Raw genomic sequence first — 26,315 nt, forward strand, 5'->3', positions numbered from 1 at the left:
CTCCTATCAGCTGATCAGTCAGAATGCCCGGTTTCAAAAAACATCAACAATCTGATTTTAATGATTGGAATGATGATTTCAGAAAACATCTTTAAGCCAAAAGTCACAGATTTCTTACATGGCTATAAAAGCAGAATCTGAACATACCATCTATTTTTTTGCTGTGAAGAATGAGTTTACTGCCTATGTATTTGTATACAACATTCATAATCTCTACCTAGTCTATTAGTGCCATCTGCTGTCAAATCTGAACAATAAAGGTGCTCACTGTTACTCCAGATGAAAGACCTACCTGCCTTCCTACTTCCATATAGAGCCAAGTATAATTTAACACATGAAAAATATGGATATAAGATACATTCTATAAGACATTGTTAATCAAGAACTGGCCCAGATCCAATGCTCCTCTGAACTTCCATGATAACAGGAACTCTAGAAATCTAAAGTATTGTTTGACAGTTGTTCATAAGTTGTCTGTGAGAGAGAGTGACCCTGGGTGGGAATTGCATACCGAGGAAAACTGTAGTCATGTTGGAATTTCTTCCTTGCATGTAGCTGTGCCATTTCTGAAAGTATGTCAAAATTCTGCACATCTTTTGCACAGGATAGCAGTAACTTTTTATTAACAATGAATGCTACTCAAAATACTCAGGGTTCTGCTTAGTGCATTAAGTGGTTGTTCGTATGTTGCAAAATTGTTGCTCCATTCACTTCTATGGGATTGCCAGGGACAGAGAGGAGTGCTAACCTCTTCAGTTCCCTAAAAGTGCACACAGTTCTTCTCCAATGACAAAGCAAACTCAGAAACCCCTGATCTCTTGATCCTCCCAGTGATCAGGCATTTATCAGCTATCCTATAACTATTATTATACTTTTAGTTATACTGCATTTGTAAAGGCACTTTATGTACTTAAGGTACAATACAATACTTAAAAATGTAGAACTTGGTGCCTGAAAGTCTTGGAAATACTCTGCCAAAGCACCATGGAAAATCAAGCTAAATTTCCATAACAGCTTTCATTTTAAGCTTCATATTACTGAGCTCTATTGGCGCAGGCTATTCCCAGCTGTTCCATTTTAATGCATTTTTCTATTTTGAGTTCACTGTTTGAGAGGGGAGAGTTAGTGCGCTTTCTTCTGTAATTTTTTTTATGTGTTTTTTAAATTAATTATAGTAAAATATTTTACTGTGATTTAAACTGGTTTTCTAGCAAGGGTATCCTCTATCCATAGGAGAGGGAATAACTTGCAGATTGGTAGGGATCCAACTGCTCAGACCCACACTGATCAGAACAGGGAAGAAAAGTTGGGGCTGCACACACTGCTGCATTAATTTCAACGGGGGCACAGGAGATAGCTGAAGTACACTGCTCATATAACTCTGGTGCTCCCAGTAAAAATAATGGAGTGGTGACTGACCACTGCTCTGAGTGGCAGACCCTCACAGATCTGCAAGTAGGAAAAATCCTATAGGGCAAAAAAGTGCAGATAAAAGAGGACCTTTCACATCCTCATCAATGTGTGGTAGAAAACCAACAGTGCCCTGAATTCAGCGGCCTGTTGGCTTTCCCGCTATTCATCCCAGTGCTAGAGATATCAGAGCCGTTAATTTTGGCACCAATATCTCCTCATTAGGGTGGGCCTTACAGCCTAGCGTCATCGCTAAGCTGTGAAGAACGCCCTCTCTGACAGTACTCTTACATAAACTTGTAATGTCTAAGGACAGCCCTTCTGACTGTGGGGAGAAATCAATGCAAATTATCAGTACCAATGTCTCCAGCACCAGGGCGCATAATGGGAAAGCTAACAGTGCGGTGAGTTCAGCACACTGTTGGCTTTCTGGTGATACATAATAATACACATCGATAAGGACATGAAAGGTCCTCTTTAAAGGGCAGGTGTCAGATACCTTTTTCAGTCCAGCTGCTGTGAAACTACAACTCACAGCCTGTTGAATTCTCTTCTATGGAGGTTCCAAGAATAGCAGAGCAAGTACACATGTTGGGAGTTATAGTTTCATAACAGCTGGCGTGCCAAAGGTCATCTACCCCTATAATAGTAAGCCCTGACCTACTGGTTCCCTGTGCAACTGCACAGATTGTACCAATGGTATATCTGACCCCGCTGACAGCTGACTCCTGTATACTGCCCATATGTTGTATCCCAATATTGATGCGAGCAGTATTTAAACATAAATACTGGATCTGATGCTGCAATGCCTCCTAGTCCTAATTTCAAGGTACTATTCTGCTCTGCCCCTTAGTCCTTTATTGTGGGTCTTGCAGGGTGAGGTTTCTAGGCCCTGGTTCTACCTGGATTCTGTAGGGTCTACGAATCACTTTTGTCACCTACATTGTGCTGAATGTTGGTCTGTTTAATAACCATTTCTTAAAACAAAAGATATTTTAGATTAATAAGACTCATTTATCTATCTCACAATTTATGTATATGATCACCTGCAATAAAAATGAAGCCGATAGTCAATAAACAGGTGAAACTAAAGAATCACAATTTATTAGAATTGGTATCCTAGTTCTGCAGTGTTGTCAAGTGTTATCAAGTGTTATCAAGATAACACAATCAATATCCAATGCACAGACCAGATTATAGAAACTATCAGTAGATCTGCCATATTTGCCATGTTATGCATGAAACTACTGAGATTTAAAATATTACCCAGGTAGTTCATTTTGTCTAGAAAACCTCTGGAGCAAAATGGTTAAAATAATTTTGAAACTTTTAGCACCATGTACCAAACAGGATCAATAATTCACATAATTCACAGCTGTAGAGTAAGAGCTGTACAGAAGGATATGCTTATTTTAGTTTAGGCTCATATTAATATTTCTCCCAATAAGTTACATATTTTACCAAAATAAATATACAAGAAAAAAGACTTAACAACAAAATTACTCATGGAAAAATAAGGATCACCATCAAGCAATGGATGCTTTTAAGAAACAAATGACATCTGTAATTTCTTTGCCACTTGAAGAATCTGCAACAGATCATATTTCCAAAACATTCTTATAGGCTATAAAAATTGTGTTTATTTACTGTAGAGTCTAAATTGTATGCAGGATATTACATTATGTACAATATTAGTTGTAGGTTAGCATGCATGTACAGTAGGCCTGTTTGAGTCATTGAAACGTGAGATATTCTATAAGTCTTTGTGGAATATCTAATTTAGAAACCTTCTCTACTGCTCCTTGGCCGAGTGATTTTCTGAGCTGGAGTCTGCAGAGTTGTGACAAAGTTCTAGGAGTCTCTGAAATAAAGACAAAGCAAAATATAATCTGCAGTTTGTTCACAAATGCCAGTGATACTAGGTGTTAACTGCACAGAACTGCGTAGCTAAGGATAGGTTCACATCTATGTTCACTCAGTGTTCAGGGATTCCGTCCACCATTCCACTTGAAAAATACAGAGAAACTTTTCTCTCCGCATTTTTTGGGCGGAAACCTGGTGGACCCCATTATATCCTATAAGAACAAAAACGTTGATACAGGTGTGAACCTAGCGTATGAATCTATTCACATTTGCTCTATGCTCTTTTCGTCGGGGTTGTTTTTTTTTGTGACAAGAAAAACACAGTCCGCAGTTATTTTTTTTTTTTTCTCTGAGACATAAAGGAACATGAATATAAACTTTTATGACCCCATGGGGCAAATGGGGTTTTACAGAATTTGTGGGGATCTGTTTTGGTCTTGCTTCCAAAATGAAAAAGGAGCCATAAAGCTAAGGACTCACTTTTGAGATCTGTGTGATATAAATCAAGAAAAAGGTCAAATTGCTTTTCTAATGATGCATAATACTTACCAAATGTAAAGTTTACATAAAGATAAAAAACGCTGTTTCAGTGTATCTACAGAACTATATGATGTACACAAAATTGTTCTATATTGTCCTGTAATCCCTAATGCATATGGTTATGGACATAAAGCTTATAGTGGTCATTTAGTTTGCGCAATTTGATTTTCCCATTCCTGAGTTTTATTTATCTACAAGGTGTAAATAACAGCAATAAGGTGTGCAAAAAACGTGATTAACTCACCAGGTAAAGGGTAGAGAACCACTATCACCAGAAAAAAATATATAACCCCAGCACTGATGAAATATATCACACTTAAAACTTAACATTTAATATGTAAACCCCTTATAGATGTAAGTTAATGGGACCAACGCGGTTTACTCCTGAAAGGTCTATGTGCTAGAGGGCGGAGTTATACCCTTTTTAAGGGTGACAAAGTATTTGTTTCCATGCCACTGCTGTTTAACAAGACAAGCGTGATGCTATCTTTTGGTTGAGAGGAGATATTTTGACTAAACCAACTCCCCACACTCCTATTAACTGGAGTTTGTTATACCTATGCACCACTGTGCTATGGTTACTTACATATTTGAGAGGTGTTATTTTCCCTCATATTTTGAGACATATTTTTGAACACTATAATAGAAAGGTCCCCTGATGAGAGGTACCTATGTACCTTCAAATGCGTAGGGTTTTATAGAGTCAAGTGATTTGCAAGATATCAGCTTGGTACTGCCCTTGTAAGGGCCAGAGTTTTGGGGGTTCGCAGGGAAAGTTTCCCAGGGCAAGCTCTGGTGACGTTGGGGTAAGACTGAAACATATTGTACTTATATCCTGTGACGTTTAATACCAGCTGCGACCTTGTATGGGTATTGTATTGTACCATTGTGGTTTCCTCACATATGTTTTTTTATCTAAAGCAGTCCTGTTTTTTAGGGGTTTATATATTAAATGTTAAGTTTTAAGTGTGATATATTTTATCAGTTCTGTGGTTATCTACAAGGTGTGAAAGACATTGCTTAGAGAAGAAAAGCAGAAGTAGACTACTTTTTTACCCTCAAGTCTTCTAATTCTTGCAAACCAAGAATTAGAGGCATCTTACATTGAAACCAGAAAATATATAGGCTTTCTATCCTATCTATCTATCTATCTATCTATCTATCTATCTATCTATCTATCTATCTTTTAATTGAAGGGGCTGACTGCAGCAGCCACGTGAAGATGAACAGGACATTATCACTACAGGACAGTATGTAAGGACAGTATGAGTTTATTTTACAGCATTTCATACTCATAGACTAGTTTTGAACGATCTCAGGTAAACTCTTTAACCCTGTAGACATAACCTAGTTTGCACTCAAAGGGGTATTCCCATGAACATAACTATTTCTAAATTTGTAGATAATTAATAGATTAACCATTTTTGCCAATATAAGTAATTAAACATTTTGCAGAGTTTAAAAGATTTTCTCTAAATATCTTGTGGTCACAGTCTTGTGGTCTTGATCGGTTGCCAGTGGACACAACCATGAATGTATGAACTTTCTAAGGTGAGAAAATCCACCTTGATTTCCTTATTGTGGCTGGGATATCTTCTGAGACATGTAGTGTCCCTGCCTGATATCCCAGCTACAATAAGAAAATCATGGCTGGGTTGCTGACAAGTCCCAGACTATAGAAAGTTTCTGCATTTGTGGTCATATCCATTGGTAACCGATCAAGACAACAGACTGTCACCACTAAGATAGTTAGAGAAAATCTTTAAAACTCTTCAAAATTTTTTAACTACTTAAATATGGAAAAATACTTAACTTTTAATTATCTACAATAATAATGTGGAAAAGTTTTAGTTTTTCTGTGTCTTCATTGCAAAAAAACAATAACTTTACTATTTTTTCCACTGACATATACAAATCAGGGTTTATTTTTTAGCATGATCAGTTGTATTTACAGATGGCACCTTTTTGGGGTACATATAATGTTTTGTTCACACGGGCAAAGAGGGGGCGGATTATGGCACGGAATCCACGTCATAATCCACCCCCTCACAATGGTGGTTTATGGAGACTGCTAGCGTTCTTTTTTCCGCTAGCGGCATGTTGCCACTAGCAGAAAAAAGAAGCGACAGGACCTTTCTACAGGCAGATTCCGCCTCAGGAAGTCAATAGAAGTGAATGGGAGGCAAAAAACCGCGACCAAAAACCATGATGCGTTTTTTTAAGGTCCATTCACTGACTGGGAGGGAAAAACTGCCTGGCATTTTCTGAAGCGTTTTTACCAAAAACCGCCTCAAGGTCCAAAAATTCCTAATTAGGAAGCAGTTTTTTTCCAGACCAAATTACACCACACGGTATTCACGTGTGAACTTAGCCTTAATGATTATGCATTTCATTATCTGTTGGGTTTAGTTTTTATAATGTTCAAAATTGAACAAATGACATATTTCATGATGATTACAGAGATACCAAACTTATATCAAACCTTTTTATTCTTAGGCACCCCTCTAACTATGGGTCATGACATTTAAGAGGTTAATCTACCAGAACTGGAGTTACCTCCAACTGAGGCAGTAACTGCTGGATGCCTTGCTTTATATTACATGGTAGTGATGATGTAGAAACAGCTTCTGTGCCAAATCCAATGTAACAATGTACTTTTATGGCACTTAGCATTACTTAAACACAACATAATAGTACAGTGCTAAGTGGAAAATGGTTACATTTTGCCTTTAATAAAAGCCAATGGTTGCAAAATAGTACAAAGAGAAAATGGAAATATTGCACAGAGTAATTATTATTTAAGTTCTAAGTATTATTTTAAAAAATAAATAGCATAAGTGAAGATGATAAACTATGTAATGCATATCATTTGAGGAAAAATGCTTCTATTTTCACTTGTCTTCTTCTCTTTCTACCCCATGCACTGATCACCCTCTCAGTTTGCTCCGGATGAAATCTGTACACACAGAGATCAGGTTACAGCTGTGGGCCTATAGACTTCTATTGAGAGGGAAGTAGAGGCGTGAGCCACTGGAAGTAGGAAGAGAGACACACACAGTGGTAGTGGCTGCAGCATCTTGTAACTGTTTTATCTCACTCCAATGCTGGATTCACAACTATGCTGTGCTATAGAAAGCCCACTACTGCTTCTAATGGTGAAAATGATCTCTTCTCTATGTGCTGTGTATGAGAGACATTATAGCAGCTAGTCTACATCTAAAAGCTTCGAAACAACAGAGAGGTGAAACTTGTTGATAAATGCACAATAACATTCGTATCATTGGCTAAATATAGTCTGAAATGTTATTAAATAAACCAGGAAGTACTTTAGAGAACCTACTTTCATGATATTCAAAGCATTTTGCAGTAGGACTGTTTGGCCAGGAATAGTCTGAAGGTCTTTTCCCACGATTGTCCCTTGCATATACATTTCCTCCAAATTCTACTAGCATTTCAATAAGATCTTTATTCTTCACCTTGGCAGCATGATGTAAGGCTGTTTCATGAAGCTTTGCTGCATTCACATTTGCTCCTTTAAAAAAATAATCCAACATTTAACATTGAATGTACAGTACAGTTTCTAAATCTAATGGGTCCAATCAGTCATGTACCATTCGTGCAAAGGACACAGCTGGGACCTGTCAATGGCTGCAGCAGTTACCTGACACAAACAGACTGATGTCAGCCATGACCTGTAAACAGAAGAGAAGGAGCAGCCAGCACTAAAAATGGAGGACCTGTGAGACAGGTAAACTTTTATAAATTATAAATTTTATGTGTACATCCTTCTCCAAACACTCTAAAGTGGTGTTCACACTGTCTGCTGTCCGGGGAAACCGGACAGCAGACGGCTTGCAAGTGGTCGGCTTTAAAACCCATTCATTTGAATTTTTACGCGGACACAAAATCTTACATGGAGGACTTTGTGTCTGTGGAAAATAAACAGACACCAGGCAGAGAGGCTGAAAACGCTCACGGGCGGTCACCTTTGAAAACCCATTCAAATGAATGAGATTTAAAGCCGACCGCTCGCAAGCCGTTTGCTTTCCGGTTTCCCCGGGGTTTACCACGGACACCCCGTGCGGACAGCAGCGGCAGTGTGAACACCGCTTAAATGACAAGTTAAAATTATTGAAGAACAGCAGCAAAAGTTCGGCTCACCAGAAGAACAAATTTCCAATCCGAAGTTATATAAAAATCATTTCCATCTTTATTCAATATTCATGATAAAAAATGTGAAGTAGTCCCAAAGCATTGGCTAATGCTTTGGGACTACTTCACATTTTTTATCATGAATATTGAATAAAGATGGAAATGATTTTTATATAACTTCGGATTGGAAATTTGTTCTTCTGGTGAGCCGAACTTTTGCTGCTGTTCTCTATATATTCCAGTACAAGTCCGTCCGTGTTCTGGTCTCCCAGATGAACTCTGATATGGATTGGTGAGCTGAATATTTTTGTATTTTAAAATTATTGAAGTTTTAAATACTAATGGTACATATTCATTTTTTTTTTTAACTACATATAGATGAAAACATAAGTCACAGTGTAACAGCACCAAACATACTGGGAGAACTAGCAACTTGTTAATCCATTGAAAACTTTATTAGACAACAGCAATACACCACATATCAACTCACACAGGAGTCTCTCTCATATTGTATGCGCAATAGCCCTCTACACACGCTGTGAAGAGCAGTACTGGAGTGCCACTGCTTTCTTCTTTTGTGTGGATTTCTGGACATGTGTTACAGCATGCCGCCAGACTTAAGCCTGGTTTTCATCTACTTTCGGTATTCCGTGTGGGGAGTCCACATGGGGAGCCCCCGAACGGAATACCGAACGCATTGACAAGCAGTGAGCAGTGAAAGCACACGGATTCCATAGACTATAATGGCGTCCATGTGCTTTCCACGCGGAGTCCGCACGAGTCATGCGGACAGGAAAATAGTTCATGAAGTACTTTTCTGTCCGTATGTTCCATGCAGACACTGTGTAGAAAATACACAGACCCCATTATAGTCTATGGGGGCCATGTGCATTCATAAGCACTCTGCTTGCCTATGTGTCCGGTATTCCATTCGGGGGTTCCCATGTGGTCTCTCTGAATGGAATACCGAACGCAGATGTGAACCAGGCCTTACTTCTTCAGCATCTGTCAGATAAGTATCCCATCCTTATGTTATATTCTACATTGGCTATATACATATGGCACTTTGTTTATTACATGTGATGTTTTAGCATATCAGGTGAATACTAATCAGCACATTTTAATATGTTATATGATTGGTCTGCACTAATATATATTGTTCAGAGGTAGATTTTGTTACTAGTACTTGAGACAGACTCCTGTGTATGTTGATACGTGGTGTATTGCTGTTTCCTAATAAAGGAGTTTTCCATGGATTAACAAGTTGCTGACGGATCAATTTATATACAGTCCTATGAAAAAGTTTGGGCACCCCTATTAATCTTAATCATTTTTAGTTCTAAATATTTTGGTGTTTGCAACAGCCATTTCAGTTTGATATATCTAATAACTGATGGACACAGTAATATTTCAGGATTGAAATGAGGTTTATTGTACTAACAGAAAATGCGCAATATGCATTAAACCAAAATTTGACCGGTGCAAAAGTATGGGCACCCTTATCATTTTATTGATTTGAATACTCCTAACTACTTTTTACTGACTTACTGAAGCACAAAATTGGTTTTGTAACCTCAGTGAGCTTTGAACTTCATAGCCAGGTGTATCCAATCATGAGAAAAGGTATTTAAGGTGGCCAATTGCAAGTTGTTCTACTATTTGAATCTCCTCTGAAGAGTGGCATCATGGGCTACTCAAAACAACTCTCAAATGATCTGAAAACAAAGATTGTTCAACATGGTTGTTCAGGGGAAGGATACAAAATGTTGTCTCAGAGATTTAACCTGTCAGTTTCCACTGTGAGGAACATAGTAAGGAAATGGAAGACCACAGGGACAGTTCTTGTTAAGCCCAGAAGTGGCAGGCCAAGAAAAATTTCAGAAAGGCAGAGAAGAAGAATGGTGAGAACAGTCAAGGACAATCCACAGACCACCTCCAAAGAGCTGCAGCATCATCTTGCTGCAGATGGTGTCACTGTGCATCGGTCAACTATACAGCGCACTTTGCACAAATAGAAGCTGTATGGGAGAGTGATGAAAAAAGAAGCCGTTTCTGCACGTACGCCACAAATAGAGTTGCCTGAGGTATGAAAAAGCACATTTGGACAAGGCAGCTTCATTTTGGAAACAAAAATTGAGTTGTTTGGTTATAAAAAAAAGGCTTTATGCATGTCGTCCAAAAAGAAACAGCATTCCAAGAAAAACACATGCTACCCACTGTAAAATTTGGTGGAGGTTCCATCATGCTTTGGGGCTGTGTGGCCAATGCCGGCATCGGGAATCTTGTTAAAGTTGAGGGTCGCATGGATTCCACTCAGTATCAGCAGATTCTTGAGAATAATGTTCAAGAATCAGTGACGAAGTTGAAGTTACGCCGGGGATGGATATTTCAGCAAGACAATGATCCAAAACACCGCTCCAAATCCTCAGGCATTCATGCAGAGGAACAATTACAATGTTCTGGAATGGCCATCCCAGTCCCCAGACCTGAATATCATTGAACATCTGTGGGATGATTTGAAGCGGGCTGTCCATGCTCGGCGACCATCTAACTTAACTGAACTTGAATTGTTTGTCCAAAATACCTTTATCCAGGATCCAGGAACTGATTAAAAGCTACAGGAAGCGACTAGAGGCTGTTATCTTTGCAAAAGGAGGATCTACTAAATATTAATGTCACTTTTCTGTTGAGGTGCCCATACTTTTGCACCGGTCAAATTTTGGTTTAATGCATATTGCGCATTTTCTGTTAGTACAATAAACCTCATTTCAATCCTGAAATATTACTGTGTCCATCAGTTATTAGATATATGAAACTGAAATGGCTGTTGCAAATACCAAAATATTTAGAACTAAAAATGATTAAGATTAATAGGGGTGCCCAAACTTTTTCATAGGACTGTATGTGTTTTTGCTTTTTTTTTTTTTTTTTTTTTTTTTACTTTTAATTTCTGAATTCTAATACATTGTTATATCTCTGTGTTTAATCACATTGTTTCTGGTATGCCTTAATAGACTTTAGCCCAAGACACACTTGATCACATAGGTACTGCTGTGTTATCAAAATGATTTAAATGTATAGCACTGGGTGTTAAAAGTCACCAGCACTGAATATTTAGGTCTTGGAGGGGGAGAGGTTATCCAGCTTCCAAAAAGTATCTGCAAATGCACCCACAGCAGTGCTAAATACTCACTGTTCCTTTGTGAACCCTTTAATTGGCTTTAATTTACTTGCCACTCCTTGTATCACTGCTATTAAAGGGATCCTATCATTCAAACTCATTGTTTTCTCACCAACACGTCGGAATAGCCTTAAGAAAAGCTATTTTTCTCCTACTTTTCGATGTCTTCTCCGCGACACCATTCGCTTGAAATCCCGATTTTTGTTACTATGCAAATGGATTCTCTCTTAAAACTGGGGGCGTCCCCAATGCTGCGAGAGAACTCTCTCCAGTGCCGCCTCCATCTTCTTCAGCAACAGCCACTGCTGCGAGAGAACTCATTTGCATACCGACAAAAAAAACAGGATTTCAAGCGAAGAGCATTGTGGAGAAGACATTTAAAGATAGGAGAAGTAGCCTTTCTTAAAGGGGCTCTATCAGCAAAATCATGCTGCTAGAGCCCCACATATGCGTGCATAGCCTTTAAAAAGGCTATTCAGGCATCGGTAATGTTATATTAAAACTACCCCCCCCCCTCTCCCCCCCCCGTTTTAAAAAAATAACCTAAAAAAGAATGTGCTCTACTTACGGATCGTGCACGCTGGGCGGGCATTCAGGGTGTGTCTTCATCTTCTTCCCCGCCTCTTCTTCCTCCGATGTCCTCCAGTTCCGTCTTCTTCCAGCGCTCGCTCGCGGACACTGATATGAAAAAAAGGCCTGGGCGCATGCGCAGTAGCATGTGGCTTCTACTACGGCTACTGCGCATGCGCCCCAGCTATCACTGTCCATTTGCGAGCACTGGAGGAAGACGGGACCGGAGGACATCGGAGGAAGAAGAGGCAGGGATGCAGAAGAAGACATACCCTGAATGCCTGCCCAGGGTGCACGTTCGGTAAGTAGATCATATTCTTTTTTAGGTTATTATTTTAAAACGGGGAAGAAGTTTAATATAACATTTACGGTGCCTGAATAGCCTTTTTAAAGGCTATTCACGCATATGTGGGGCTCTAGCAGCATGATTTTGCTGATAGAGCCCCTTTAAGGCTATTCCAATGTGTTAGTGAGAAAAAAAATAGTTTGAATGATAAGATCCCTTTAACATGTAGTGAATCTGTGGCTAAACTAAATTTCTCATGGTTCATCTGCCTGCTCTCACTCTGGGTACTCCTCCCTTCTCCACTGCAATATAATCACTTCCACATCTGAAGTCACATGCTGCTGTGATGTTAATTTTCGTTCGCATGGGGTATTGACCTTTTCAAACGAAACATCAAAGCTGAGATCTATGACCTAAAACACATATTTTTAAAAAACTACATAACCCCTTTAAACCAATTTTGCTGATATCATCTGGATATCAAAACTATTGATATAAACCTACCTGCAGAGAGTAACACTTTAGCACAGTCCAAGTGCTCTCTTGCACAAGCTACATGTAAAGGGGTACCAAAATGACAATCATGAGCTTCTAGATTTGCCCCCACGTCTATTAGGAGTTTAACACATTCTTGGTTACCTATTACAAAAATACACAAATCAAGAAGACATAAAGTAAAGATTTAGAAACAAATCCAAACAATCGTAAAAGTGAACTTGTCAACAGATTTTAGTTACTAAAACAAAGCAAAGTACCCAGTGGCATTCATGGTAAGTTTAACATTTGAGGAAGGCAAAACACTTGAAGGTATTCCAAGAGATGAACTGCAAGAGTATCTAGTCTAGTAGAAAATAAATTAATAACGGATTACAAGCATAGAGAACAAGTTGTGTGTTTTACTAACAATCTTAGTTTCTTTGAAGACATTTTGTGCCAATCTAGATGTTAGTTATGTAGCTGATGTGATACAACTTGATTTTGTAATGGCATGTGATAACGGGACACACAAAAGCCTTGTTCTAAATCTACAGATTCAATAAACTGGGGACAAAGTATGCAAATGGTCAAAGAACTGATTAGAAGTCAGAAAACAAAGCCATTGAAAATGGTACAAATATAAACTGGGGTATAGTCAATCGTACCACAAGGGTATGTGTTAGGCCCAGTTCTCTTTATTAATAACGTTATGGGTTAGATTAGCAGTAAAGTGCCTTTGGTAATGATACTTAAACTAAGCTAACCTGTAAAATATTAAATAAAGAGCTTGATAAGCAAGCAGCATGGGTAAGAATGTCAAAAAATGTCAAAAAATGCAAAGTAATGCACCTAGGCTTCAGTAACTGTATTACTGTGGCTATATTACTGCAGAAATGCTAAACGAAACACCACTAGGGAATAACAGAACAAAAAAAGGATTTGGATATTTTGATTTCAAGTAAGCTAAACAGCAGCACTCAGTGTCAAGCAGCAGCTGCAAAAGCTGTTAAGATTTTAGGGTGTATAAAGAGAGCGATAAAACCCCACGATCCTATCGTAATATTATCCCTCTATATATTCCTTGTAAGAACACACCGGAAATATGACCAAGAAAAAAAACTAATGACATTACACTTGGAGGTCCCTCTAGTTATTTAAGTACACTAGACTAGTGTATCATTTCATTGTGGAATCACCAATCAGGAAAAATCAATGGTGCTCTGCCATCCAACAATGTGCAAGCAATCCTAAGAAGGATTCCTTCTAAGAAGCAAATAGGAAAATTAGAGAGAGTTCAACGGAGGGTGACTAGATCATATAAAGGGATGGAACATTTCACTTATAATTAGGGCTGGGGTGTGAGACAAAACAAAGTTATTAATTATACAATCATGAATATTATTTAATAAATTAGATACATTTTAGATGTAGATGCATAATGGAATTGGATGTGAAAAAGCATGAAACAAATGTAAATGATATGATAACTGAATTTGTAATTCCTACTTTGAAAGTTGTTCCCATAAAGTCTTTCCTACGAAAAACCCCAAGAAAATGAGGATAAATGTACCACTAGAGACTATTGATCCATATACTAAAGATACACTCACCACTCATGCATGCCTCATGAAGAGGAGATGCAGTAAAAAGTGGAGGGTTCACTTTAGCTCCATAGTCCAGGAGCACCTTTATACAATCCACACTGCCTGCAGCAGAGGCATCACAGAGGGGAGTACTGCCGTCAATATTTCTGGCATCCACCTATGTGAACAAGACAAAACACATCCGTAGAGACAATGATATTAACGTAAGGCTGGAAGGTTCTATACTTACTGTGTTTAGGGCATTGGTTTCACATATAATGGGGGAATGCTCCTAATTTATGCCTCTACCAAATGCATCAGCTCTACTGCATACATTTAAATAGGTTGTCAATAGACCACTATTGTTAATTACACATATACCGATTAATACTTTTTTATTTTTTAAGTATCTAGCTGCATAGGAAATCACAACTGGTTAGTCTTAGTAAAGGACAATACAAATTATTATACATATATATATATATATTTACTTTGCGCGTCATAAAAGCTTCCATTGATTTCAATGGGAGCCTGGATCGTATACGGTGCGTTATTTTGCGGCCGCAAAATAACGCAGCGTATACGATCCAGGCTCCCATTGAAATCAATGGGAGCTTTTACGGCGCGCAAAGTCTCACACGCCGTATACGTGCCACATCACGCGGCACGTTACTCCGTGTGAATGGACCCTAAGTCGTCACAATATTAGTCTAAAGGGTTAAATTTATTGAAAGCAGGATCTAGTACATGCCTTTAGCCTGGATACAAGATGAGATATGGATGGGCATGGAAGCACACAGGAGCCCACATATGTTGCAGATGGGACTATAGATCCTTCACACTCATAGGTTGCTGAAGTTAGTGCCCTAGCTGGTCATGGACAGACGGAGGTTTAACAAAAGGTACTACTTCTTTAAAATTCAATTGTTATACTGTATAATGATTATAATGAAAGTCAAAGAACAGATGCAAAAACTAATGCAACTGAAGGCTATCTGTTTACACAAAGATCAAAGTTTTTAAAAAAAATTATTTATAGATCCTTTTCTGACCATTTTTTTTAGATGGACACAAAAGTATGGTATGCGGTCTAGGGTTTGGAAAAAAAATAAAGAATAATCAGGATCTGTGACAACTGGTTGAAATCAGGGCTGTGGAGTCTGAGTCATTGAGTCGGAGTCTAGGCCAGTTTTACGGACTGTGACTAACTTCAAATAAAATTATTATTTTTAATTATATCACACAATCATTTATATAATATAATTAATTAGATACAGATATTGTTGCATATTTACTTCCAGAAGAATTCAATGACTTTTTGTAAATTAGACTAGCTTTGCAGCTTCTTTCAGATAGTGGCTGTCAGCACTTTATGAAGTTAGGAGTCAGGTTGTGGAAAAATAGAAGTTAGAGTCGGTGGTTTGGCCACAGCCCTGGCTTAAAGAGAACCTTTCACCAACTCCACCAATTCAAGTTCTTAGCATCTGTCATTAGCTGCTGCTCCACTGATTTCAGCACAGTTCAGTTATCAAATCTTTATGGTGAAACAACCAAAAAAACATTGTTTCGGCACTTTAGATTTTTTTTTCTTGCCACTGCGTTCACTGTACAGGATATATTTTTAAAAATTTATTAAAAATTTATAGACTGGACGTTTCAGTCATTTTCTACATATTCTAGGAAAAGGGGGGTGATTGGAATTTTTTATCCTTTTTTTAAAAAACTTGTATAGTGTATTTGTTAGATCGCCAGAGGTCCTGAACAGCCTGTAATAGAAGTATATGCCAGACAAGCCTGGGCGCCTTCAATAGACTCTCAGCTGTCAAGGCAACAGATAGCTGGCCCCAGATTTCGTTCCAATCTTGTTGCAATCCTACCTAAAATGAAGGCATCCATGCGTCACTAGGCCTTAATGCCTGCGATCAATATGAACACTTATGGGCATTAGCACCTCAGCAGCTATGGCAGCAGATCAGCTACTGAACAGTCGCCATATTTAAATACAGTGGGGCAAAAAAGTATTTAGTCAGTCACCAATAGTGCAAGTTCCACCACTTAAAAAGATGAGAGGCGTCTGTAATTTACATCATAGGTAGATCTCAACTATGAGAGACAAAATGAGAAAACAAATCCAGAAAATCACATTGTCTGATTTTGTAAGAATTTATTTGCAAATTATGGTGGAAAATAAATATTTGGTCAGTAACAAAATTTCATCTCAATACTTTGTTATATATCCTTTGTTGGCAATGACAGAGGTCAAACGTTTTCTGTAAGTCTTCACAAGGTTGGCACACACTGTTGTTGGTATGTTGGCCCATTCCTCCATGCAGATCTCCTCTAGAGCAGTGATGTTTTGGGGCTGTCGCTTGGCAACATGGACTTTCAACTCCCTCCAAAGGTTTTCTATAGGGTTGAGATCTGGAGACTGGCTAGGCCACTCCAGGACTTTGAAATGCTTCTTACAAAGCCACTCCTTCGTTGCCCTGGCGGTATGCTTTGGATCATTGTCATGTTGAAAGACCCAGCCACGTTTCATCTTCAATGCCCTTGCTGATGGAAGTAGATTTGCACTCAAAATCTCACGATACATGACCCCATTCATTCTTTCATGTACCCGGATCAGTCGTCCTGGCCCCTTTGCAGAGAAACAGCCCCAAAGCATGATGTTTCCACCCCCATGCTTTACAGTAGGTATGGTGTTTGATGGATGCAACTCAGTATTCTTTTTCCTCCAAACACGAAAAGTTGTGTTTCTACCAAACAGTTCCAGTTTGGTTTCATCAGACCATAGGACATTCTCCCAATACTCTTCTGGATCATCCAAATGCTCTCTAGCAAACTTCAGACGGGCCCGGACATGTACTGGCTTAAGCAGTGGGACACGTCTGGCACTGCAGGATCTGAGTCCCTGGCGGCGTAGTGTGTTACTGATGGTAGGATTTGTTACATTGGTCCCAGCTCTCTGCAGTTCATTCACTAGGTCCCCCCGCGTGGTTCTGGGATTTTTGCTCACCGTTCTTGTGATCATTTTGACCCCAGGGGGTGAGATTTTGCGTGGAGCCCCAGATCGAGGGAGATAATCAGTGGTCTTGTATGTCTTCCATTTTCTAATTATTGCTCCCACAGTTGATTTCTTCAATCCAAGCTGGTTGCCTATTGCAGATTCAGTCTTCCCAGCCTGGTGCAGGGCTTCAATTTTGTTTCTGGTGTCCTTTGACAGCTCTTTGGTCTTCACCATAGTGGAGTTTGGAGTCTGACTGTTTGAGGGTGTGCACAGGTGTCTTTTTATACTGATAACAAGTTTAAACAGGTGCCATTACTACAGGTAATGAGTGGAGGAAAGAGGAGACTCTTAAAGAAGTTACAGGTCTGTGAGAGACAGAAATCTTGATTGTTTGTAGGTGACCAAATACTTATTTTCCACCATAATTTGCAAATAAATTCTTACAAAATCAGACAATGTGATTTTCTGGATTTGTTTTCTCATTTTGTCTCTCATAGTTGAGGTCTACCTATGATGTAAATTATAGACGCCTCTCATCTTTTTAAGTGGTGGAACTTGCACTATTGGTGACTGACTAAATACTTTTTTGCCCCACTGTACCAAACAAATAGTATTTCGGATATTGTGAAGGGCTTAAGCTCTGTAATGTCAGAAGGACAGTGTCAGGTGGGGGGGGGGGGGGGGCAATTCATTGCTCCAATTAAAGGCAGCAAGTGTCAGAGCTCACCCATTGCCTGCTCCTACCTGACACTGCCCCTGTTCTGACAGTGCAGATCCAAAATAGCATGTCAGGCACCAAAACTAACAGCACTGATTACTTGGGAACAGTGGGGGTTAGAGAAAAAATTCAAACTATGCCGAAATCAATGGATCAGCAGCTATTAATTGATGCAAAGAGCTGGACTTGTTGAAGGTGGTGAAAGGCTCGGTTTAAATCAAGATCCGGAGAGATTACTGAGCTCCTGCTACATAGCACTGGAGGACCTATGAATTTTATTTTATTTACATGATACATTTAGTAAATTAATCCATAATGATACAAACCTGGGCACCAGCAGCAAGCAGCAGCTTTACGCATTGAATGTGGCCTTGGAGACAGGCTTCATGCAGCGGTGTGATGGAATCCACTGTAACCAGATTCACACAAACTCCACTTTCAATCAGTTGTCTAAGCTGTAATGTTTGACCAAGTCTGGACGCATCATGGACTGGTGTTCTATCTGCCCAGTTTCCTGTATCAGGACAATCAGTACGTTACAAATGATTATTCAGTAGGAATCAGATAAGGTACAGTATTTTGAATTTACAAAAAGGAATGCAATATTAAACTTGTCTACAGTGCACAATCATTACCTTCAAGCAGGTAGCATCTTTTGGATTATTCATAAACTTACCCAATACTACCAGTTTATAATTTAACCAATCTGAACAACATGTAGTGTCCATGTTCACTACTAGTTTACTACAGTAACAATCCAACCACAGAGAATGTATTGCAGAACACCATAAAATTAGCAAACTATTTTAATTATTAACTCATTTTTTCTTATAACAACTGGACAAGAATGTCATGTGTAGGGCAATGATAGTAATGAACTTACACCATCATCAGAATGATTTCCTAAGACAAGAGATCTGTAATAAGGAAGAACAAAGTAAAAAAAAAAAAGTCTGTATGTGGTTTTACTATGAAAGTTCTGTTAACAGAATCTTTATTCTAAGTGAAAACCCCTTTTACACAAACGTTTTTATGTTAAAATCCCCAGAAGGACTACAGTCAAATTCACATAGCCTATTAACGGTGAAAACCATATAATTGTTTGACAAAAACAAGATCAAGTTCTGGATTCTTAGAGGTGCAAATGTCCCATTATGCATCTTGGGCTTAGGGGTCCAAACCCATGTAAATTACTGCTACCCACAGCCAGAATGAGTAGAGGCAGACAGTTCACTTGAGTCTGCTTCAGGCCTTCAATGCATGTACATTGTACCCAATGAAGTCAAGATCAGGGCATGCACAGCGAAGCAAGGCGTTCTAACATTAACCAGAACTGGGAGGCTAAAGCGGACTTGGTGAGTAGACCACGTGTGCATTGAAAATTCATTCACTTCATTCCTGCAACAGGCATCAGTAATTTACACAGGTTTGGGACGATGTAATGCTTTAGGCTTAGTTCACACATAGTTTTTTGGTCAGAATTTTGAGGCTGAATTTGCCTCAAAGTCCTGACCATAAAGGCAGCTCCCATCGAATTCAATTTAAGCTGGTCAGTTCTTTTTTCCGGGAGTGACATGCTCATTCTTCAGGCGGATTCACCTCGCCTGAAGACACTCCCTGCTCCCGACTATGGCCCATTCATTGGGCCTAATCCGGAGCTGAGTGCGCGACTGAATGCCAGTGCACTGCACCGGCATCAAATGACAGCCACCCGTTTTTAGTCCGGAAACTGAGGCGGCCCCCGTCTCAGTTTCCGGACCAAAAAACCTGTGTGAACCAGACCTAACGGGTCAGCCCTTTGAACCTTTGGCTGTTTAGTGATTACATCGTTGGCTATGTAGCAGGAATGTGGCTGTGTATTACGGCAGATCTGCTGATGCTGATACTAATACTATAGCAAAATGTTTTCAAAAGGACCTCTCACCACCCCCAACAATTCAAGTTCTTAGAATCTGTTAATAAGCATTGCTCCACTAACTCCAGAGCAGATGGAATTTTTCTCTAGTACACGCCATTCCCCAGCAACAAGCACAATTAGTTTTGATACTTGATGCCCTATTTAAGCTTTGTAATGTCAGAAGGGCAATTTCAGGTACGGGGTGTTATTCAGAGCTCCAATCAGAGGCATCCAGTGTCAGAGCTACAGAATCACACCCCTTGCCTGCTCCTGCCTGACACCGCCCTCGTGACAGTAAAAAATTTAAAAAGCATATCAGGCACCATAGCTAACAGCATTGATTGCTAGAGAATGGTGTAGACTAGAGAAAAAAAAATATCACTGTGTCTGAATCAATGGAGTAACTACTATTAATTGATGTAAAGAGCTGGACTTGTTGGTTGAGGTAAAAGATCCTCTTTAAATGCCTCCCATTGATTTCAAAGTGTAGCGCCCTTAAGCCGGCACACATTGAAGTGAATGGGATCTGTTTTGAGCGCTCACACTCTGACACGTGTATACGTGTCTTAATGCGGGGTGCGTTACTCCGTGGGAACGGAGCCTAAAATTGCAACCTTGCAATTAATGACAGTGAATGCCCATATACTGGAACTTGAGAAATCCAAAACTGCTGAATTTCAATGTGATCACATTTACTATCATTAGTTACTATTTTAACAGCAGGCCATAACATTATTGTACCATGTGCCCTTATCTTAAAGGGGTTTTACGGGCCCAAAAATTATTTTTAAAAAAGGTCTGTTAGTTCTATCAATGGGTTAATAAGTGCACCCAGATACCTTTAGCAGTGTTTTGAGTGATTTCTGGCTCTCTCTGGGAGCTTCTGGTATCCTCTGCATTTGTTTACATGGGTAGCTGTCTGCTCTCTTAGCCTGCAACTACCATGATGCATTGTAGTTCATTCAGATCCGCCCTCTCAGCCCCCCCCCCCCCTCCACATTTCTCTAGCTAGCCCACAGACTATTAGCTCTACCTAGCTAGATAACTAACTCAGTCTCCCAAACCTCACCCCATCATACTTACCTGTCTTCTCGTCCTGGAGATGACTTTAAGGTGCCACTGCGCCCTCTTCTGCCTGCCCCTGGGATGCGAAACTGGCGCCTGCACAATAAAATACCAGCAGAAGTAGTCACACATGCGCAATAGAGCGCTGCCTCTTTTTGCCTCTGCCGGCATTCTATTGCGCGGGCACCAGCTCCCTTGTGAAGGAAGCGACACGCAGCAAAAGAAGAGGAACTGAACACTAGTGAATATGAGGAGGACGGGGAGGGAGAAGAGTACTGGTGGCCTCCTGTCTCTGGAAATGCCGAAACGTAACGTCACCAGGAAATCACAAAATGAGCATGAGGCGGTCACATGACTGCCCCAGGCATATGGGGAAATATACTTTTTTTTTTTTTTAAAGGGAGTATATTAGAAGTTAGGCAGGGAGGGGGTTTAGTTTAGGGGTAAAGTTTTAATTCATCCCTGGACAACCCCTTTAGCGCTAATACTATACGGTGCCACAACAGACGTTGCACAACCGAAGGTCACAGCTTTGCTTTCTTTGCGAATTATGAAATCATGTTATGGTATTTTTTTATTTTTTGCAACGATTGTATTTCCAATTTGCAACACGACCCCAATCTCTGCAGCGCTACACTGTGATCCGCAAGCATATGTCACCAGGTAGTCACACAGACAAGAATGACGTTGAGCTCCTAGCAGAACAGATTTCCTCGCTATGTAGCCATTACTATGGTCTGACTAGAGAGATGCAAGCGATGAAAACAAGCCCTGTATTATGCAACACTAGCACTGAATCCTCCAGTCGGCCCCATGTTTACCAGCGGTGCCCACACACAAGAAGATATGCGCGATTCACGGCATCACGTCTGTACTAAACTCACAATGGAGATTACTGTGTGAATGAGGACACAAGCGCCTACCGATGTCTCCGATTACTGGGCCCCTCAGAGCAGCCGGCGCAGTGAATGGGGCCGCTCCGGTCTCCATGACAACGTCGACCTAGATTTACTAGGCATTTAATAAGCTTCCTGTACGGAAAGGCCAGAGCAAAACAACTTCTCAAAGGATCTCGGGAAATGTAGTTTTCCTCTGTGACGTGGCGAGGCAGCAGCCCGGCCGCTTGTGACTCATAGGCCACGCGTAGGAATGTCGCTGCTTGACTTGTGTTCATAATGCTGTGCGTATACGGTCACTGCAGAATGACCGTGCTGTGGGGCGCTCCGAGCATGCGCTTAACTACTTCTGCTCTCATTGCACGCTGGGACTTGTAGTTTAACAGGAGCAGGTGATTCTCTTCACACGGCTGCAGCTTAGGACAGGCCACAAGGGGGTAGGTGAAACCCTCGGGGGCCCCTAGCCCTCCAAGTCACTACACTACAGTATCAGACACACTCTTTGACAGCATGTAAGAGACTACGAAGAATATATTACAAGCTACTCAGTTTATTATATAGAAGCATTGGGTTGCTGATACTCTCCACCCTCCTGGGCCCCGATTCCTTACTGCTATATGACCAACTAGCCTCTGCCTGCCGCCTTTATTCAGCAAATTGCTGGCGTCGATAGTTTGCCTGCTCCGACATTTCGGCAGATAAGCTGGCCTGCTGCTGAACTTGTTCCTCGCGCTGTGCCCATGATTGTTTCAGCATCTCAGCAGCTCACTGGGAAGCCATACAATGAGCGTGTTGATCCGCATACTCTGGCATTTCGGCAGCTCTCAAGCTGGCCTGCTGCTGAACTTGTTCCTCGTACCGTGCCTGTGACTGTTCCGGCATCTCAGCAGCTTACTGAGACGCCATATAATGAGACTGTTGTTGGCGTCGATGATCCCCCTCAGCTCCGCTTGAGGAGAACTTTGTGACTTCTGGCTCCTTCATAGCTCTCGTTGCTTTACAATTTTGCAAAAAATTACATTTTCTTTCTCCCAGCTTGTTTAAAATTGGCGAACTGCCAATTTTGGATTAAAGGTGTTTTCCCATCCAGTGTGTCAGCATGTCGTCTGAAGCTGATCAGATAATATGCAAATCCATGTACACAGTTTAGGAAATGCTGACATAGAGAGATAACAGACTTGGGACTTGAGATAAACTGCAACAAGAGCAGTTTAATAGAGTATGTGAACGTAAATTCATAACAGTCGTGAAGCCATGTCATTTACCGGGATAAAAAGTAACCTATGTTTTAATCGTGGTTACAGTCTATCTGTGTGCCAAATTTCATTCAAATCCATTCAGCTGTTTTTGTGTGATTGAGGAACAAACAATAATATTAGTAGGATAGTAGGATTATCTTGCTTAGAGTGCTATGAAGACCCCTAATCTAAGGCAAGGACTAGGTAGCATTCTGAAAAACGTGAGGCAAGTAATATTTAGATTTAAGTGTATAGTTGGCCCCTAGAATGAACACCATGTGTGGTCCAAAGGCAGCTGTCTGGAGCCTTCTGTTGGAAATGTGTATCAGATCCTTACCATCAACATTGAAATGTTATTATTTGACATAAACCATAACAAGGAGCTTCAGCAAATGCTAAAACAGAGGAGATATATATTTTTTTATTACCGTATTTTTCGGACTATAAGACGCACTTTTTCCCCCCAAATTTCGGAGGAAAATGAGGGTGCGTCTTATAGTCAGAATGTGGGGGGAGGAGCGGATTTACAGCATGGCCACGCTACTGCCACCGCTGGTTTTCTTCAGCGGCAGGAGCGTGACAATCTGCAGGCCCCGGCAGCTAAGACACTCCCCGGCATCCGCCGGTCTATTACAGAAGATGCCGGGGACTGTCTTAGCTGCCGGGGCCTGCAGATTGCCACGCTCCTGCTGCTGAAGAAAACCAGCGGTGGCAGTAGCGCGGCCATGCTGTAAATCCGCTCCTCCTCCGCAGGTCCCGGCAGTCAGTTAGCCCCGGGGCCGGTCCCCACCGGCCCCATACCTTTAGTGATGCAGGCCGGCTCCTGCACGGTGAGGCCGCAGGAGCCGACCTGTTCCGATGACAGCTGGGAGCCTAATGAAGGCTCCGAGGCCTGTCATAGATATATATTACTATCGCGGCTGGTCTATGACACTCCGCGATAGTAATGTATAGAATCTCCCATAGACGGCAATACACTTCTAGGTTCAAGCCCCCTAGGCGGGGGATAATAAAATAGTTAAAAAAAAAAACACTTAAAAAAAATATAATATAAAATAAATAAAAGTTCACCTCCTTTCCCTAGAATACATATAAAAGTATAACATTACTGTGAAACATATATATTAGGTATCCCTGTGTCTGAAAATGTCCGCTCTACTAATATTTTTATGTACAGTGAACGTCAAAATCAAAAGTGCTAAACCGACGGGTTTTTCTCTCTGTTTTGCCTCTGAATTAAATAAAAGGTGATCTAAGCAATAAACATTTCCCAAAATGGTATAACTAAAAAGTACACCTGGCCCCACAAAAAAAACGCCCTATACATCCCCATACAGCTGCAGGGTCACCTGTCAATGTGGTCTTGCAGCTGTTCCAAAACTACAACTCCCATACATGAAATATTTTACCATTTTTTGCCTGAAAATTTTTTTTCCCTATTTTTCTCCTCTAAAACCTGGGTGTGTCTTATAGTCCAGTGCGTCTTATAGTCCGAAAAATACGGTATGTTAGGCTGAGGAAGGCAAAAAAAAGTAAAAAAAAACCCCCAAAACACTCACTTGCCCCCAATGTTTCCCAGCTTGGTCCGGCCCTGCTGCTCTGGTCTTTTCTTGCTGTGGAAGTCCCCGACACATGTGACCACTGAGGCCAATCGTTGACCTCAGCGAAGGACATGGGTGTCACTAAGGAAATGGACCCAGGACATCACAGTGCAGTGGGGACTTAAGCCGCAAGAAAACATTGCAGGAGCAGGATGTAGATGTAAATTTGGTGTGTCAAAAGTTAGCACACCTCTAAGGGAAGATGGACAAAATCTGACCAGATGTCATGTGACTCGTTAGGGTTACAAAGTCTCAGGTGTGAATGAGGAACACATGTCTTAAATTTGGTGTTATCGCTCTCATGCTCTCTCATACTGGTCAATGGACGTTCAACATGTCAACTCATGGCAAAGAACTCTCTGAGGATCGAAAAAAAGAATTGTTGCACTATATAAAGATGGCTTAGGCTATAAGAAAATTGCCAACACCGTGAAACTGAGCTTCAGCACAATGGCAAAATCCTTAGAGTGGTTTAACAAAACAGGTTCCACTCTGAACAGGTCTCGCCAATGGAGTGCCCATTCTCAGCATCATATCCAGAAGTTGTCTGTGCAAATGTATGAGTGCTGCTGGCATTCGGATTTGGGGGGATGGGGGGTCAGCCTGTCAGTGCTCAGATCATACGCCACAAAATGCATCAAATTGGTCTGCATGGCTGTCATCCCAGATACCTCTTCTAAAGATGATGCACACGAAAGCCTGCAAAAAGTTTGCTAAAGATAAGCAAACTAAGGATATGGATTACTGGAAGCATATCTTGTGGTATGATAAGACTAAGATAAACTTATTTGGTTGAGATAGTTGTGTATGGCTGCAACGAGGTGAGGCGTACAAAGACAACTGTGTCTTGCATACAGTCAGGCATGGTTGTGGGAGTGTCATAGTTTGAATCTGCATAAGTGTTGATGGCTGTGGGGAGCTACAGTTCATTAAGGGAACCGTGAATGACAACGTACTGTGACATACTGAAGCAGAGAGTGATACCCTCCTTTCGGGGACTGCAGGGCAGTAATCCAACACAATGTCACCAAACACACTTCTAAGGCGACCACTGCCTTTCTGAACAAACTGAGGGTTAGGGTTAGTTCACACAGGGGGGCGGTATTGCGGGTTTTGGCACCGAGAGTGACGCAGGGAGCCGCGTCACTCTTGGGTCAAAACCCGCCGAGTCGGCTCAAATGAATGGGCCGACTCCGGAGGTTGCGGGCGCCGCGGCTCACCGAGCTGCGGAATCCGCCTGAAGAAAGGGAAGCCCGCTTCTTTTAGACCACAATTGTGAGGGGGCGGATTATGTCGTGGATTGCGTGCCATAATCCGCCCCCTCTGTGCCCGTGTGAACGGGCCCTTAAGCTGCTGGACTGTCCAATCATTTCTCCAGATCTAAACCCTATTGAGCATCTGTGGGGCATCTTCAAATGGAAAGTGGAGGAACGCAAGGACTCTAACATCCACCAGCTCTGTGAAGTCATCGGAGTAGGAAGATTTCTTTTGCAACCTGTGATTCCCTAGTTAACTCCATGCCCAAGAGGGTTAAGACAGTGCGGGAAAATTATGGTGGCCACACAAAATATTGACACTTCGGACACAATTTGTCCATCTTCACTTAAAGGTGTACTCACTTTTGTTGCCAGGGGTTTAGACTTTAATGACTGTATGGTGAGTGATTTGGATCGCACACCAAATTCACACTGTTATTCAAGCTGAACAATGAATACTTTTGATTTTATCAAAGCGTCACATCTTCAGTGTTGTCCTATAAAAATATATAATGAAATAATTACAAAAATGTGAGGGGTGTATGGTGTATATATATATTAAAGGGGTTAAGGAT

General features: G+C 40.8%; 1 protein-coding gene across 1 annotated transcript; it reads right to left on the reverse strand.

The window, feature by feature from the left end:
- Positions 1-2,492: 2,492 nt before the first annotated feature.
- ASB13 (ankyrin repeat and SOCS box containing 13) lies at positions 2,493-21,834 on the reverse strand. The gene is made up of 6 exons (XM_075273925.1): positions 21,673-21,834; positions 18,114-18,301; positions 14,090-14,240; positions 12,507-12,641; positions 7,154-7,345; positions 2,493-3,271 (listed from the first exon to the last, which is right to left on the reverse strand). The coding sequence occupies exons 1-6, from the start codon at positions 21,737-21,739 to the stop codon at positions 3,144-3,146; spliced, it is 861 nt and encodes a 286-aa protein (XP_075130026.1). The 5' UTR covers positions 21,740-21,834; the 3' UTR covers positions 2,493-3,143.
- Positions 21,835-26,315: the final 4,481 nt, after the last annotated feature.

This window comes from Leptodactylus fuscus, chromosome 5, assembly GCF_031893055.1.
Source record: "Leptodactylus fuscus isolate aLepFus1 chromosome 5, aLepFus1.hap2, whole genome shotgun sequence".
NCBI classification, from domain to species: domain Eukaryota; kingdom Metazoa; phylum Chordata; class Amphibia; order Anura; family Leptodactylidae; genus Leptodactylus; species Leptodactylus fuscus.

Excerpts from the sequence above, each read along its gene's own strand:
- ASB13 (XM_075273925.1), bottom strand. The coding sequence starts at position 21,739 with ATGGAGACCGGAGCGGCCCCATTCACTGCGCCGGCTGCTCTGAGGGGC. Across the intron at positions 7,346-12,506 it reads TAAAGTGTTACTCTCTGCAG|GAGCAAATGTGAATGCAGCA; the intron begins GTAGGTTTATAT and ends ATTTTTTTAAAG. Across the intron at positions 3,272-7,153 it reads ATGCTTTGAATATCATGAAA|AGACTCCTAGAACTTTGTCA; the intron begins GTAGGTTCTCTA and ends TCTTTATTTCAG.